Consider the following 17,884-nt stretch of genomic DNA (forward strand, 5'->3'; position numbering starts at 1 on the left):
TGTGTCCCCTGGGGACTGGAGATATAGTGGCCGACAAAACAGAAGTGGCCACTAGTTTTGTGAGGGTTATAGTGTTGCCATGAAAAGAAGGGGTCATGGTGGGCTGAGGGGCCATGGGACCCTGAGGAGAGTCCCCTGTCCTAGGCTTAGCACGTTTCAGGGATGGCTCCTGGACACCCGGCGTCAGAGGTTCAAAGGGAAGCTCTTTTCTTTCTTCCTTCAGCTTCTTCATTCAGCCACTTGCTCAAACCAAAACCTCTACATCATCCCAGGTCTTCTTCTCTCTCTCTCTGACCTCCTGTACTCCATTTCCATGAATGCTGCCTCAGTGCCCCTTCACTGGGCCTCCCAGCATCTCCTGTTGGCTTCCTCACCTGCTCTCCCTTGTTGTAGTCCTGGATTTCTAGGAGTGAGCTTTGAAAACTGCCACTCGGGAGGCACCTGGTTGACTCAGTTAGAAGAACCTGCGACCCTTGATCTTGGGGTACTAAGTTTGAGCCACACGTCAGGTGTAGAAATTACTTACATAAATGAATAAATAAATAAGAATTTTAAAGAATTAAAAAAAAATTCAAATGTCCCTTAGATCAAATCCCACCTCTACTTAAAATTCTTCAGCAGCTTCATGTTGATCTTAGAAAATAATCCAAACCCTATTTTGTGTCCTACAAAACCAATGTAACCTGCCCCCTTCTCACCCCTCCAGCCTCCTTTTATCCCAGGATCCCACAGGCTCACAAGGGAATGGCCACACTGGGCTCCTGGCTGTTCTCATATGCCAAAGCCTTTGTCTTTGCCACCCCCCCCGCCCAACGCTCTTCCCTCTACCTGGAGTGCCCCCCACCCTGCCCTGCTTTTTGCCTGGTTTTGCCTTGTCATCCTTTAGCTCTCAGTTCACATGTTCTCACAGAGGCCTTCACTGATCTCCACCAGACATGCTCCCTCTCAGTCTTCTCCCTACACACTTACTTGATTTCATAGCACTCCCCCTGTCTGAAGTCAGTTTGCTTGTTGACTTTTTATGGGCTTTCTCTTTATTGTCCTATGAGAGCATGTCTGTCTCTGGCTTGTTTGCTACAATATCCCCAGGGCATGGCACATTGTAGGTACTCAATTAATAATTGGTGAGCAAATGAATGATTAGAAGGTAGCCTGGAAAAAGGGTGGGGCAGGGAACAGTATCCCAAGTGAGGGTACAGCACTTGGGCCCTGGTATAGTGCTGGGGCCCCATGGCAGCCATACTGGGACAGTGGTCAGGTTGGGAACAGGAAACACATCCATCTGACTCTGTCCTGTGCTGCAGACGGCTGGTGGAGCGGCTGGAGACCATGAGGCGGAACGTGATGGGGAATGGCCTTTCCCAGTGTCTGCTCTGTGGGGAGGTGCTAGGCTTCTTGGGCAGCTCATCAGTGTTCTGCAAAGACTGCAGGAAGGTAAGACCCTGCTCTGGCTTCCCAATCTGGACCTGATCTGTGACTTTACACCCTGGCTTCTAGGAGTGTATGTTGTACGTGTTAGTGTGTGTCCTTGTGTGCAGGTGTGTGCACATGATATCCTATCCTTCTTGGCAAGAAGAGTTAGAGCCTATGGTTGAATGGTCTGGCTTCTAGGACCAACTCCGGGGAGTGGACCTCTGGGTCTCACAGGCCTGGGTATAAATTCAGCTTTTCCACTAGCTGGATGATCTCGGAAAACTGGTTTAATATTTTGAGCCTCATCTTCCTCATCTGTAAAATAGGGATAATGTACCTTAGAAAATTGTGAGGATTAAATATTATATTCATTGGGTCTTAAAAACCTTGTCTGGCACAGAAGTACTCAGAAAACTTTATTAGTTATTAAAGAACTAAAATTCTCCTCAGGGCGAAACAGTGTGCTAGGATTATACTTCTAATTCTGTTGATCTGCTCTCGATCCCTGGTCCCTCAAATGAGAATGATCTTTGCTGCAAAGTCAAGTGGATTTTTCCCTTTTCTTATACTCCACTGGTTATTTAAATGGTGTCATATATTAAATTGTTTCAGATTGAGTCCCAGACTTCTTAAAATAACTTTTTGTTTTTCCTGGAGTTTCTAATTGCCTTTCTTTTCTTACTGACCCAAGAATAATGTGCCTTCCAATCCTTAGGATTATTTAGCATCTCAATTTTACTGTCTATTGCATGGAGCCTACATTTTTCCCTCTTTTGGACCTTTAGTCCTACTCCAGTGTAAACTTATTGCTGCATAGCTGTCATCATGGGACTTCCCTTTACTACCCTCCTAGGTTAGAGAGCTGTTCCCAAGATACCATATCTCCCTCTTTCCTTTGTTTTTACTCTAGTTTTACTGTTACTTATCTTCCATTTGTTTTAAGCCTCAAGTTATTTTAGTCAAGACAGAGATAGAAACTTCTCTCGAGATTATATTGGATGAGGGAACAAAAACCAAATAAATAAGAATGTTTCAGGAAGCAATACATTCTAGGAAGAAATAATAGGAAATAGAAGATTGGGGATGGGGTGGAGTGAAGTGGCTAGAGCCAAGAGGACTGTAGGATATAGAGAAGTCAAAGAAGTAAAGATGGACTTAGCTGCGTGAAAGCTGTTGGCAACCTTGATAAGGTCATTTTGAGTGGCATTCAAAAACTGGATGAGGGAACCCAGATGCAAAAGGGTCAATACACTGAACTAATAAGTGGAAAAGTCAGGATTTCAGCTAAGGTCATTTCCCCGCCTGTTCTGGGACATGTGGTGACCTGGGCTAAGGACTGTGGAGTCTCTGGTGAAGGGTCTCAAGAACAGTGGAGATGTGACCAGGGCCTGGGTGGCAGGATAGGGGTGGGCACTCCTGTGCCCGCGTCTCCTTAACCCTTCCATGGCCCCGGGCTAGATACCAACATAGGCAGTGGGCAGAGGGACTCAGAATGTCTTGCTCCCAGCCCTTGGGCAGATTGGGTTGTACTTTATGACTTCTGGCTGGGACAGTGGGGCCCAGCATCCCATTTCCCCTTTCTGCCCCTCAACCCACAACTGCTGTTAATGTTCAGGTTTGCAGGACCATGACGAGGGGGCAGAGGCTTGTCTCTTCGCCTGGAAAAATATGGGACCTCTGCTATTGGGGCAGGATGCTGTCTTGACTGGTGAAGGATCCTTGGAGAGCCATTTCCTAGACAACAGTGGGAATCCCAGGGGAGGATCCCAGCTGCTTGGGGAGGGGTGGTAAAAAAATGTTCTTCTAGATGCTCTGGACGCTCCCCACCCCATTGTACCCTGGAGTACTGGGCTGTTCCAGTTTTTCTCTTTTTTAAGGTTTTATTTATTTATTTATTTGAGACAGAATAAGAGCTAGAGAGGGAGAGAGAGCACACACAGAGGGAAAGGGAGAGAGAGAGAGTTCCAAAGATGGAACTCCTGCTGAGCAGGGAGCCCTATATGGGGCTTGATCCCAGGACCCCAGGATCACAATGTGAGCCTAAGGCAGAAGCTTAACCAACTGAGCCGTGGGCTTAACCCAGACAGCCCTGGGCTGGTCCAGTTTGAAATTGTTCATATCCTGCTGCAGACCGAGAATCTGATCTTGGCTTGGGCAGCAAGGTAAAGAGGCCTTGGAGTTTCCAAGGGAAGTGCTCCTGGGTAGAAGTGGGAGGAGAGGGTGCAAGTAGGCATTTGTGTGTTTTCTTCTTCATCCTTGAGAAGATGGTGTCATTCGTTTGTTCATTCATTCATTCATTCATTCTGCAAATAGTAGAGGGCCCACTATATGCAGGCCCTGTTCTAGGTGCAGGCAATACCATGAGCAAGAGAAACAAAGCTCTTGCTCTCATGGAGCCTTTTTCCAGGAGTGGGAGAAGGGGAACAACAAACAAACAAAATACTATCCGGTAGACTAAGGGCTCTGTAGTGAGTTAGAACAGGGCAGTGTGGTAGGGTACAACTAGGAGGGCCTTTCTGAGCTTAGACCTGAGCACAAGCAGGACCCGGCTCTGGGAAGATCTGGATGGAAAAGTGTTCCAGGCAGAGGGAGCAGCCAGCATGAAGTTCCTGAGGGGGAAAGCAGCTGGGCATGTTCAGGGAACTGATGAAGGCCTCTGGGGCAGAGGTGGACATGCCCATCACATGAGAGCTTCATAAGTCAAGGTCAGGAGTTGAGATTTGATTCTAAGTTTCATGGGATGCCAGTGGAGTGTTGTGAGCGTGGTGTGATGTGATCTGATTTGTCTTTATAAGTGATGAGCCTCTCTGCTGTCTGGTGAGTGGATGGCAGGGGGACATAAAGCGACAGTGAGTGGCGAGTTAGGCACTGCCTGTCCTTGGGGATGAGACAGTGGGGCTGGAGATGAGGCAGCACAGCATGGAGGCCATGTTCTAAGAAAGTCCATCTTTTCACTGTATCGAAGCAGGTGGGTGATGGAGGGTCTCAGGAGGAAAAGCGGGTCCTAGACTGCCGCCAGGCCAGAGTGAGAGGTTACTGGGTCCATCCTGCGTGATGGGGGGCCGTGGGCCCCCTGCCTCCCTGCCAGTGCTGTTACTATGCACACGCATGGGTTGCAGTCCTGGTGTGGGGGTGGGGGTAGGCTGCAGAAGGGACGCTGGGAGATCTGGGAAGTGTCCAGATCTAAGTCTCAGGTGCTCCTGGCCACATGGAGCTATCCCCAACAAGATCCCTGGCACATTCAGCAGCCACAAGCTAATGAGTGTGCCAGCAGAGCCCGTGATGCCGGGCAGGCCTTGGTGTGGTGACCCCCTCCGTAATTGGGCCTGCACGCCCGGGCCACCAGCCCTCATTATGGGAGGGATGTGGTGGGAAGGGAGAGGGGCTGGCTGCTAATTAGAGAGGCCTAGCGCTTCTGATTGCTTAGCAGCTGAGTCAGCCAGCTTTCGGTTTGATTGAGAGCCTTGTCTGCACCAACCACGGGGGAGGCCAGACGGAGCTGCCGGAGAGCCAGCCTGAGCCTGGGATGGCATTGTCACCGTGACAGGGAAGCAGTCGCAGTTGTTCTGGTCTCAGCCAAAATGTGTTCCAAGGTGTAGACAGAGGGGCCTGCCCTGAAGACAGTGGTCGCCACAGTGTGTGCTGAGTACCTGGGGAAAAAGAAAGCTTCTGCTCTAAGATCCCAGCCCCAGCACTAGCCCCCACCACCGGCTCAGACTCAGGCCCATGTTTAGGGCCCTCTGCTCGCCTTGCCCTCCCCACACCTCCCCACCTCCACACCACACACACCCCAGCTCAGGGTCCCCACAGCCTCCCTCAGGCCATCCTTGCTCTTGCAAACAGTGGACACCAAACCTGTGGTCTTTCTTACCTTACAATGTCCCTTGGGCTTTAGAACGCTCTTTCACAAAACTCCTTGTTTGATCCTCAGGACGAAGCTATAGGGAGAGCAGGGGTGGTGAGGCTGTTCCCCAGTCATAGCTGGAGAGTAAGGGTTCAGTTGAGGTCACGTGGCCTGCTTGGGTTACCCAGCCGGGTGGTGGGGAGCTGGGTCCCCCGGGGGTGTTTGCTGAGCCATGCTGGGCCTCCTCTCCTTCAGGCCAAAGCAGTCACAGCATTTCCCTTCCTTGGAGAAGCAGGGTTTCATCTTTCTTTCCTTTTTTTTTTTTAAGATTTTATTTATTTATTTGACAGAAATCACAAATAAGCAGAGAGGCAGGCAGAGAGAGAGAGGTGGGGAAACAGGCTCCCCGCTGAGCAGAGAGCCCAATGCGGGGCTTGATCCCAGGACCCTGAGATCATGACCTGAGCTGAAGGCAGAGGCTTCAACCCACTGAGCCACCCAGGTGCCCCAGGGTTTCATCTTTCTAAAGAATGCAGGAGAAGAAGCATATTCACGGGTTAAATATCGAGAACTTTTCTTTAAAATCAGGAATAAGGCAAGTTCTATGTATGTTTATCACTGCTTCTATCTAACATTGAACTAGCCCCGGCCCAGTGCAATCAGGCAAGGAAAGAAATGTATGGTGTACAGATCGGAGAAGCAGAGCTAAAGCTGTCATCCTCTATGAATAACGTCATTATGTAACGAGAGCGGCTGACAGAATTTAAATACAAATGGTCACAATTAGTAGGTGGATTTATTAGCAGGGTTGTTGCCTACAAGTTTAATACTACTTGTCAGAAAATCAGTATTCCCATAGACCAGAGACAAAGATGAGAGAAAATAAAAAGTGCAATTTAGGGCAGTGGAGCCACTGATGGGCAGAGAATGGTCTTTTGAATAAATAATGCAAAGCTGTTTGGATATTCATCTGGAAAAAAAAATGTATCTTGACTTACCTCACACTGGACACAAAAGTCAATTCTACATGGATCTCGGATTTATTTATTTATTTATTTATTCAAGCTTTTATTTATTTGTCAGGGAGAGAGGGAGCACAAGCAGGGGGAGGGCCAGAGGGATAAGCAGGCCCCACTCTGAGCAAGGAGCTCGATGTGGGACCCCCTCCCAGAGTGGGTGTCTGTGTCAGCATGGACGATGCCTTTGGGGACCCCCCCACACCCAGATGGCCCTGTCTGGAGGCCGCCCTCCGACCTGTGCTCGGTCCAGTGCTAGCAGTGGGGCTGGCTGGCTGCCCTCACCACCACTGGGGGAAACAGCTCTTCTAGTCCTTTCTCCAAAACCTTCCCAAGCAGCCTGCATGTTCTCTGGGTGTTCCCAGTGCGAAAGCTAAATACCTGGGGCCGGGTCGAGCCCACCTTGAGGGGCCAAGGGCTGATGCGGGCAACAGAATGGAGCAGCCCTCTTGGGGAACTTTCACTTCCTCTTAGGGCCAGCTCCGCTCTCTAGGCCTTGCAAATGAAATGGACTTTCATGAAGGGCTGTGTGTCTGCAGAATTTTGTCCTCCACTCATTCTGCAGTCTTTATTGGGCACTGACTGTGTTCCAGGCTGTGGCGGTACCAGCGATGAACAAGGCAGGAGGCAGCCCAGCCCTCGGAAGTGGGGCTAATAACTCCTCTCACTGGCTGTGCAAACAGTGTTGTAAGCGCTTTTCACGCATGAACGTACTCAGTCCTGCTAACAACCCTGTGGGGTAAGCACTGTCCTCATTGCCCTTTTACAGATGGGGAAACTGAGGCACTGAGCGGTTAAGCCTCACCCAGGGGACCTCAGCAAGTTAGTTAGGGGAGCCAGGATTTGAAACCAAGCAGGCCGGTCCTGCGCATCCTGGCTACACACTGGAGCTCTGCCTCACCTCTGTGGAATGGATGACCTAGAAAGGCAAGATGGTCAAGAATAACTAAATACGCTAATTCCAGAAAGCGGCAGATAAAACCATAGGGAACAGGGGGAGGCACAGTGACAGCCAGTGGGGCAGGAGTAGTAAGGAGCTGTATTATTTTGGATGCATGGTGTGGGCCCCTGTGAGATGACATTGAGCTGAGACGGTGACAAGAAATTGACGTTGGATCTGAAGAAAGCGTCCCAGGCCCAGGGAAGGGAGGGGTGAGCGGACAAGATGCTGAGGGGGAAGAGCGAGGCACAAATGAGAAGCAGAGGAAAGAAGGCCGGGAAACCTGGGGACGGAGAGGGCCCCACAGATGACCCTTCAGATCTCTGTAGGCTGCCCCTTGTCAGACCTACATGGTGGGAGCTGCTCCATCCTGCTCCTTTGATGTGCTTGAGTCCCCCAAAACAGGAGGCAGCTTTTAGAAATGTTGTTTTAATTTGTGCAAAATGTACATTCCATAAAATTTATGATTTTAACCATTTTTAAGGGTACAGTTCTGGGGCATTAAGTCCATTCACATTGTTGTCTACCATCAACATCCATCTCCAGAACTTTCTCATCTTGCAAATCCGAAACTCTGCACCCATTAAACACTAACCTCCATTCCCACCCACCCCAGTTCCTGTCACCCGCCAGCCTACTTCTTGTCTCTGGGAGTCTGGCTTCTCCAGGTGCCTCATATAAACAGAACCCTGGAGCGTTTGTCTTTTTGTGACTGGCTTCTTTCACTTAGCATGATGTCTTCAGGGTCCATGCATGTGGGAGTCTGTGTCAGAATTTCCCGCCTTTTTAAGGCCAAATAATACTCCACTGGGTGTACCTAACCCACTTTGTCGATGCGTGCATCGGTCGGTGGGAATGTGGGTTGCTTCCACATTCTCGCTCTGTGAGTAGTGCTGTGAGGAATATGGATATGCAAATCTCTCTTCAAGGCTCTGCTTTCCATCCTCTCCAGAAGTGGCATTGCCACTGCGATTCTGTGTCTCCTTTCCTGAGGAGCTGTCCTGCAGGTCTCCATGGCACCCACACTGTTTTCACAATGCCACCAAAGGTGCAGGAGGACTGGGAGGGGGTAGGTTCTCATGGGTCCACCTCCTGTATGGTTGAAGGTCATGCCCGAGCCCTGCCCCCATGCCCAGTCCAGCCCCCTGTCCCGCCCCCATCCCCAGCAGCACAAAAACAGCAGCCTCCTCTAACAGCAGCCACGTCCTCTCCTCGCCTTGTCCTTTCTCCTTCTCGACCTAATTCAGATGTAGAAGACGAGTGTTTGTGCCTCATTACCAAGATGAATTTTTTTCATTCAGCTACTCATGTTTCCTCAATTCCCAGGAAAAGTCACTTAATTCGTCTGCCCTGAGGGCCTGCTCTGGCTGCTTATGTGTTGCCCAGGCTGCTTGGCAGGAATTGACTTGGCTGCTGTTGCAGGAGGATGGACCAGACACCACACGCACATGCGCACACACACACACACACACACACACACAGGAGGCAACGTTTGCCTCCCTCCAGCATCTGAGGAACAGAATATCTCCACGAGGGCACACTTCTCTCTTGCTGTTCCGGTGCCTGTGGCGTGGCTTTTCTGCCCCCACGCTGGCTTCTTTCTTGGCCATTCTGTGCAGTTCGGAGCCCATTCTGTTCACTCCATTGTGCCGCTGACCTTGATCTCAGGGTCATCAGGACAAAAGCAGCAGAGGAGCTGACGAGCAAGGGTGGCCTCTGGGAAGCACGCAGCCTTCCGAGATCAAGGCCAGGAGCTTCCCAGAGAGAGAAGGCAGGGGAGTTGTGGCCACTGGGTCATTCCCTGAGGCCCTCTGGGGACTCTCGCCTAGCTCAGCTTCCTGCCAAGCCCCGCCTCCCAGAGCTCACCGGTGGTGACCGACAGTGCAGGGCTGTGTGAGAATGTGTAGCACAGAGGTGTGTTGTGATCCAGGATCCGGAGCACAGGGCCCCAGGAGAGCTGGAGGGCTGCAGAGAAGAGCTGGTTCTCAGCCATCTGCGCCCAGGAGGGTGGGCTCTGAGGTCCCAGGGGAGGGCGTTTCAGGAGACACAGCTGTGTAGAGGCAGGGTGAGAGGGAGAGCTCAGACTGGTGGCCCGTGGGCCATAGCTGGCAGTTGAGGGTGTGGGGGAGTGCCGGTGGGGGGCAGGTGGAGGGGGAGAGACAGGCTGGGGGAGGGAAGGAATCCAGCGGGCTGCTGAGGATCTTATAGGCAGCAAAGCCATCGAAGGGTGTGAAAAAGGGAAGGACAAACAGGTGGGTCTTTGGGGAGGTTCCTTCCAGAGACAGATTTGGAGGAGGGAATGCATAGTGGGTTGGGGAGCCTGCTGGATGCTGAATTATCCAAGTAGTAATAACAGGGGCCTGAATTCAGAGAGGAACACCAGGATGGAGACTCAAAAGACAGAAAGGAGTTGTAAATAACAGAAGCCGCCAGTGATTGGAGCCCACTGAGCTGCCGTCGCCCTGGGACGCCATGGTCCCCACTTTGCAGGGGAGGAAACAGGGTGTGTGTGTCCCTCGCCTGGCCGCACGAGGGTCAGTGGCAGGGCCAGATGGCCTTGCGCAGGTGCTCTGCTTGTGCTCAGGGACTGGCGTGCAGGGCTGGGGCAGAAGCAGGCCTGGGGAGTGGCTGGTGGGACCGGGTGGGGCATGCAAGATCTGAGGCCCCAGCATCTGAAGAGGGACCCTGGAGGGAGACGAGCAGCCCAGAGGTGGATGTTGCGGGGGTGGGGCGAGACTGAAGTGACCTGGGAGAAAGTGAAGATCTGGGTTGAGTAGAAGACTCCCACCTCATGCAGCATGTTGGGAGAGTAGGGGGCAGCTGTCTTCTCCCTTTGACCCTGCCTAAATGACTCATCCAGAGACATTTCTGTGACTTACTGTCCCCATGTGGGTGTCCTGCTTTTGAAGTGTCAGGGCCTCTCTGTACAGCAAGTGAGCCAGGATGGGTCACTGGGCACCTGCTCCATACAGTCAGGTCACCCAGGTGTGACAGGGATCACCCTGAGAAGGATGGATCCATGTAAATGTCAGGGGAGCTGCCCAGTAGGCTGCTAGGGGGCAGAGGCTGTGGGAGAGAGCTGGGCCACCAGGGAGGGCGGGTTCTCCTCTGCTCTGGGGTAGGCGCTGCCCCAGCCTCCTGATTGTCCCTTGTGGGGCCACCTTCTTGTGCTCTCTCTTGACAGTGCCCCTACTCAGGCTTCACCTTGAGCCCTGACTCTGCCAGCACCTGCACCTCCAGCTCTGAGTGTGGCATTCTGGGGACGCTGCCTGCTCCCTGTTCTTCTCCTGCACTAGGGACCCAAGGTCTGGGGGGCACTCCATCGGGGGTCAATACCAATTTTTGTACAGCCTTTGAACTGGAATGGTTTTTACATTTGCAAATGGTTGAAAAAATCCAAGATATATATCTTGTGACACATGGAAGTTACATAAAATTTAAGTTTCAGTGTCCATCAAGTTCTGTGGGAACAGGCTCTGCCAATTCATATACAGCTGCTTTGACTTGACAGTGGCACCCTTGAGTCATTGTGACAGAGAGCCTAAAATGCTTACTTTCTGGCCTTTTGCCAAAAATGTGCCAACCCTTGTCCCAACCTGTTAGTATCCCCACAGGGTGCCAGGCCCTTAGAAGTGAGGAGGGGTATGTGTCATGGGGGGCTGGGGGTGTTGCTGGGGCCCAGAGTATTAAAGGATTTCGTAAGATAGCCTCCCCTTATTTGTATTGGTTCTCTTCGTCTAGAATTTATTTTCTTGGAATTTCAAAAAATACTTTTCACCTTTGCATAGAGGTGCTGCCTGTGTTCACCACCTCCCTTGAGTGAATTGCCTCTCCCCTCTCTGCCTCAGTTTCCTGACCTGAAAATGAAGACTAGGGATAGCACCTACCTCACACAGGGGCTGGAAGGGCGGAAGGAGTGAGGTATATGGTAAGCTCTTAGAAACAGTGCCTGGCATATGGTAACTGCATAATAATTCTAGAAATCAAACAGTACAGAGCATGTAAAATTCAATTCCCCATCCCCATCCTTCACAGCCTGGGCATTTGTCCTTCTGCCCCCTTCTGTCTCCACATGTGTACAAGTGGGCAAAGGTGTATATACATACATAACTGTAAATGGGACCATAATATACTCTTTACTCTTTGGTTTCCTTTTTTTTTTTTAACCTTTTTTTCTTTTTTCACTCAATAACATCAAAGATATCCCCCTTCAGGTCCATACATGGAAATCTAATTCCATCTGTAGGAGCTGTACGACGTAAGAGAATTTTTCACACTTCCCTGTGACCCTTCTCTTCTAGGCTGCTCACAAACACCCTCTGGGGGTCGGGATTGGGGAGGGACTCGGGGCCCAACCCCTCTCCCTGTTAGGTGTGTCCTCTCCCCCCAGTCCCACCTCTCTCAGGGCCACAGCCCCACTCTGCAGCTTAGGCTTCTCTGGCGCACATGCGTGAGCACACTCACTACTCTGCCTCCACCAAGTCTGGAATCCAGCTGGGGCCGCGGGTCAGGTTCTTTCCCAGGAGGGAGTGCGAGGATGGGCATATCTACTGGGGTGCGGCTGGGACTGCGGTGCCTACATCTGTAGGTGCGAGCCATCTGCATCTGTGTCACCAGTACCGGCCAACTCTGTCCACACCTGCAGCAAGTGGACCTGCAGTCAGGAGAGCCTGCCATAGGCACATCTCTGTTCCGATCCCCCCAGGGGACCCTGGGGCAGCATCCCAGGGCCTCGGTCTCCCCCTCCCCTGCCCCCGCAGAGGGAAACCTCTGAGGTAAGAGGGTCTCTCGGGCCCTTCTAGCACTTTCCTCCTATGAAGCTCAGGCTGCATCAGCCTTTGCAGCCTTCCTGCCCCAGACCTGCTCCCCAGGGACCAGCACCAGCCTCACAGATCATGGAGCAGCAGCTGAGAGCTAAACCTCGTTTCTCAAGCCTCCGGAACGCAGCTGGGTTTCTTGTTTTAAAGCCGTGATCAGTTTGTTTCCCAGTGTGCTTTGGCTCTGGCTGTGGTTGCATCCCTGTCCTCTTAGCAGGAGGAAGCCGGTGTGGGGGTTGACATGTGCTTCTGAGAGGTCCTTTGCCTCTGATGTTTCTCTGATGCCACACGGCCCTCACAGCCCCCCTCAGAGGTAGGTAGGCAAAGGGCAGTGATTATACCCATTTTCCAGATGGAGAAATAGGCTAAAGAAGAGCTACTCTCACTGCTCATTTCAACCCTTTGCCCATATATCCTGTGGGAAGTAGAGAGAGCTAAAGACATGTAGGAGACCCTGCAAAGGAAGGTGCTGTCTGGTGCCAGCTTGCCGGTGGGATACCAAGGGTATTGACCAAGTGCATTCCCCTTAGAGCCCACCATCATAGGGTGCAGTGCCCAATCCTAGCACTTGCCCCCCTTCCTGAAGCAGACCTATTACAGAGTGAGCCTGGGGACTTACCCTGATTTGTCACACCCCTGAGGTATCTGAGTGGCTGGACGTGTGTTGGGGTGGGGGGTCTGCTGAGTGGTGAACCAGAATCACTGGGAGGCCAGCTCCTCACTGAGCCGGCAAAGGCTTCTGCAGGCTTGGGTTAGGGTGTTAGGGACTGTGGTTGGGCCACGTCCCTGAGGACACCTGTCCAGCACACCCTCAAGCCCCTCAGGCCCCATCCAGGCTTAGCAGCTCTTTTCCTGGGGTCTGGTCAGGGTAGCTTTGAGAGAACACGGACAGCAGGAAACAGTGTTGGCAAATCTGTTTAGTGGCTGTTACCAGGAATGGTAATTTTGTGCAGCCTCTTGTCCTCTGTTGTGGTAAATAACAGATAATGACATTTCCAGGCAGTGGTGTGGCCCTCACCTCTCCGGCAAGCTGCCACACTTCGGAGGTCCTGCGATTCTTCATCGCTCTCCAGTGGCCTCTGTTTTTCCCTTCACGACATTTCCCTCCTGGCTATTTGCTGTTCGCTGACCTTAACTCAAGGTGGATTTAGCTGGTTCTCTGTTCCCCCACTGTGAGGAGCATAGGGCGCCTCTCCTGCTGAGGGGAGAGCGGGGAATGCACTCTTCTCCTAGAGCTCCCATTAGCCCGGGCTTCCAGACCAAGAAAGAACCACGCCCTTCTCAGAGACAGCTTGGGGACTCTGTAAGGTCCCTTCCAAACCCTTTCCTCACCTTTGTCATCCCACCTTCTGTGGGAGGCGTGTCTTGACAGATGGAGAAGCTGAGGCCGGGAGGCCTTCCCGAGACCCCTCCTGTCTGGGAACCACACTTGCCTTGCTGAGCTTCCAGGTGTAGCCAGGAGTGTGGCTTGGGCCCTCCGGGGAGAGGGGCCTGAGCGCCCGGAGCCCCTGCAGAGCCTCCCCACCCAGCTCCCGACTGCCTGCAGTGGAGACTCATTCCCCTTCCAGCTCATTCTCTGCTCAGTTGTGATTGGTGTGCTGCTCCCTACCGCCTACAGCATCAAGTCTCACCGTGCCCACATGGTATCCATGGCCTCCTGTCCATTCCCTGGGCACACGCTGGGGACGTCAGCAGCATAAATGAAACACCTGGGCTGGGGGGCCTGAGGCCTGAGGCTGGGGCCTGACTCCACCCTGCCTAGACCGGTCACTGCTCTCCTTGGCGCTCTGTTCGGGATCATCCTCAGGGCCCCTCCTTGATCATTAGTGCTGCTGCTCCTGGAATGTTCTGAAGCCCTAGGGTGTTTGTCTAGTCTGCTGTGTTTTTCAAGTTTAGGAAAAAAAAAAAAAATCAGTTCCAACAGGGTATTTTTTAGCTCCAAGAATGTTTACTGTGTCCCAGGCACTGGAGGGAGAGGGTATTTTCACATAAACTGAACTTTTGAGAGTAATGATAATCCTGTGAACTCAGAGAAGGCAGTGCTGACCCCAAGGACAGGTGGGAGTCCCTAGGGGCTGGAATGTCCCATGCCAAGGTGGTGGGCGCAGGGCTGGGGGATTGGTGCGTTCTCCTGACTTGAACCAGGCGGACCCTGGTCTCCTGACTTGGCTTCTCGCAGACCCTGACCAGCCACCCCCAGTCTCCCCAACCCTCCCGTTTCCCAATCTTGTTCTTTGGCCAAGCAACTTGAGGTCATTGGAGGGTTGGCAGTCTCGTCCAGCTTTGGGCCCCACGGTTGTGCTCCAGGTCCCCTTCTGCCTCCTCCGGGTACTGGCCCCTGTGACAGCCCTTTGTCCTTCTGTGCTTTCCCTCTCCACCAGCTCCATCCCTAAGAATCCAAGTGTTCAAGTCCCCTTCAGACTAAGCAAACATTTATTGAGCACCTTGGGCACCATCCAGGTTCTAGAGCTCCCTCAGGGAACGAGGCCGTCAAAGCTTTGGACTTCCCAGAGCACCTTCCAGGGGTGGTGAAATCAACATGGAAAGTTCCCCGATCTGCAGCCAAGTTCCCCAGCTTTAGCCCTCCCTCTTTGTCTGTTGCTTGGCCTTCCTCCCCAGCCCTGGTCCCATGTACCAGCTACTACGGGCAGCTATTCCAAGGGAGTGCACTCGCACTGCAGGCAGTAGCACATCCAAAGCCTGACCTTCTCCCTGCCCTGTTAACTTCACCACCATACGACCTGTTGTCCACGCTAGCAGCCCAGAATGACCCGGCATCCTTCCTTTGCTTCGCCTCCCTTACCTAACCGGGAGCTGGAATTCCATAGGCATTTGGGAATGTTCTGGAAAAAGAACCTTTGCTGAGAATGTGGAGGACAGATCGACCAGGAACCTGACTGAATCACTCGGCAAAAGCATTTTTTCTGAAACCCAGATCTCATCTGTCCCTCCCATCCTCAAAACCTGTGGCATCCCCGCCTTGCTTATCGCTCGGCCCCTCCCTCCTTTCCTGGCTGACTTCATGCCAGGGACCTGCTGAAGTTGGGCATTTGAATGCAAACGATCCTTTTTCTCCAAGGAGTCATCCATAATCTTAGAGGGGGCACAGTCCCAGGAGAGACCATTTCAGTATGATGCAATCAGCACTCTAGAAATGTCTACTCATTGTGGAAGTGCACACTAAGGAGTAACTAGTACTTCGCTGGGATGGTAAATCAAGGAGGGAGCCTTGGAGGAGGAGACATTTGCTTTGTGCCTGAAGGACGTTTGCTAGGCATGAAGCAAGCCTGGGAAAAAGCTTGGAAGCATGGAAGTACCTAGAGTGTTGGGAGCAGACAGTGGGGTGTGGATGGGGGGCCGGGCTGGGAGGGGCCAAGGATCAGGATCCTCAGGTGTGTGTGTGTATGTTTTCTTCTCTCTCTGCCCCTCACCTGGGAGCCTTGCTGGGCTTGCAGCCTGCTCCAGAACCTGGAGTTAGCGGCCTTCAGAGGTGTTTACTGAATGTTCTGGGCCTGCATAATAAGCTCTGGCCTGCAGCTAAGGTTGCTGCCTACCAACTTCTAGGGAGAGGGATGGTGGAGGCTTAACAGGAGCCTCTTGCCTTGTCTTCCTGTAGAGATTTCAAGTCTTCCAAACATGGGGCTGTAAGGTCAGTGTCTTTGGGGTCACAGGCCCTGGAGCCGCAAAGTTTGTGCACTAGGGTCTGTTGGGCAGACCTGGCCAAGGGCTCCTTGCGTGGCCAGCACTGAGACCACGGTGAGTGTCCCCCATCCAAGGCTTTGTGGTGGCCCCTGAGGAGCCAGGCTTACTTGGAGCTGAGTGCTGAGAGGGTGCTGAGAGGGGCAGGGCATTTTCAAGATGCTGGATTGTGAGGACCAAAAAAGAAAAAAAGATCCAGTCTTTTCTTTAGCTGTAGTTCCAAGAACCAAGGTTCCTTTAACAGAACCTAAGCCAAATTTCTACCAGGTGGCAGGTGGCTCTTCCAGTGAGAAATTATCCGTGAGAAGTCTAGGCTTCTGAAAAGCAGAGGTTGATGGCTGCAGCCCTGGCTGGGCTGAGGGAGGCCAGAGCTGGCTCTGGGACTTTTGGTTCCTTGTGTTCACGTTCCTGGCACAGCCAATGTCTGTCTGTCCGTTTCCGGGGCTCTAGAAGCATCCTTCTTAACAAGTGGGGGGTTGTAGAGGGCCATTGGCAAGAGGCAAGATCAGGACCGGGATCCCAGTCCAGCTTTCCACTTCCCTTGTATGACCCCAGACAAGTTACTGAAGCTGTCTGCCCCGTTCCTGTCATCGTTAAATGAATAATCTGTGTGAAACCCCCATGCTGTGCCCAGCACATGGTATGCGTTATATAAGCTCTTGATTTTATTATTACGGACCTGGGTCCCCCCCCACCGACTCTGCCACTTCCTTGTAACACGAACTTGGTCAAGCCACCCCACTTCTCTGGGCTTCCAATCCCTCATCCACGACATTCAGATCATAAAACCACCCTCGCAGGGCTGTTGCGAATGTAAACGAGATTGAATATGATGATGATAATGTGTGTTGAACGCTGAGCATGGTGCTGGGCTCAATAAATGGTGGCTATTATCATTATTATGAGTTGTAATTCTAAGTAACCACGCAGCAGGGAGCAAGATGGATGGAAGCTGGCTCCCTCCACCACCTGGGCCTTTGCCTGCCCTCCCTCCTGACAGAGTAGAGCTGGAGAGCAGCAGGCCACTGTGTAACATGGTGGGGGACACCATGGAGACCACTGGTCCCAGCCTCATCCCCCAGGGACTCTGGTGGAGCCCGCTGGACCTACAGCTAGGAGTCTGGGGGACAAGATGGCCTCAGCCATTGCTCAGGTGCCGTCCATTCCAGGAACCCAGGCTGGTAAGCCAGGTGCAGAAGCAAGGAGTTCTTCCCCTGGGCTGGAAGGAGCTAATCCAGGCAGGAGGATTCTAGTCCAGGACTTGTCAGAGCCCAGCAGAGGAGCAGCAGGCTGCATTCAGAGCTTCTGGAAAGCTTGAAGGTGGAACCCATTGACCTTTATATTCCTTCTCCCTTGGCCGGTTGGCTCAGTGACAAGCAAGCCCTGAGGTGCACACCAGGCCCAGAAGATTTTAGGAGGGTTGTGTTCAGGGATTTGATAGAACCGTTCTCAGAGGAGTGGCAAGTTCTTACGCATGTTGATTCCCATTTGTCTGGAAAAGAGGCAAAAACCAGACACAGTCTCTGGTCCAAGAGGTGATGCTGAGGAGAAGCAGGACCAGGAAGAGTTAGTGGGGTTGTGGGGGGAGGGGGGGCGGTATCTATCCCTGCTCCCCGGCCCGGTCAGCCTGGCAGCTTCATCTTGCCCAAAGTAGCCTATGACCCTGTCAGATGTACACAGTGGGGCACGAGCACAGAGATGATCCAGAGTCACATCCAGTTACGATTTCTTATCATCTGTTTGTGCATGTTAAAAAAACCCAGACTTTTTTCGACTTCCCTCTCCACTCAGGGCTCGGTGCTCACTGGCTGGAGTGAGGTGTTTTGGAAGCTAGTCCTGAAATCTGTGGTGCTTCTTTTCAATTGGGAGAGGCGTCTGGGGGCTGATGGGCTGATGTCAGCAGCTCATCTGGTGGGGGTGGGCCTGCTGTAATCTGGCCGTGCAGCCTCCCAAAAGTCTGGGTGAAGAGGGGGAACTCGGCCCTGCATGGTCACGCACCTGCCACCTGCGCCCGGGATGGAGAGAACCGGTGTGTCCCTGGGCCAGCGTTATGGTGGGAAGCACAGAGAGAGTTGACTTCCTTCTGAAATTCTCCGGTTGCCTCCTGGCTAGTGTCTCAGATGGAGCAGCAGATGGCTGGCGTTCTTGAGGCTGC

General features: G+C 52.5%; 1 protein-coding gene across 8 annotated transcripts in view; it reads left to right on the plus strand.

Moving 5' to 3' along the window:
* Positions 1–17,884, plus strand: part of RPH3AL (rabphilin 3A like (without C2 domains)) — a 147,061-nt gene that overhangs the window by 65,647 nt on the left and 63,530 nt on the right. For all 8 annotated transcript variants that reach the window (XM_047707016.1, XM_047707019.1, XM_047707017.1 and 5 more), the window contains one exon: positions 1,305–1,434. In XM_047707016.1, the coding sequence (XP_047562972.1) occupies positions 1,305–1,434 (130 nt within the window). The remainder of the gene's footprint in view (positions 1–1,304; positions 1,435–17,884) is intronic.

Source organism: Lutra lutra, chromosome 16 (assembly GCF_902655055.1).
Source record: "Lutra lutra chromosome 16, mLutLut1.2, whole genome shotgun sequence".
NCBI classification, from domain to species: domain Eukaryota; kingdom Metazoa; phylum Chordata; class Mammalia; order Carnivora; family Mustelidae; genus Lutra; species Lutra lutra.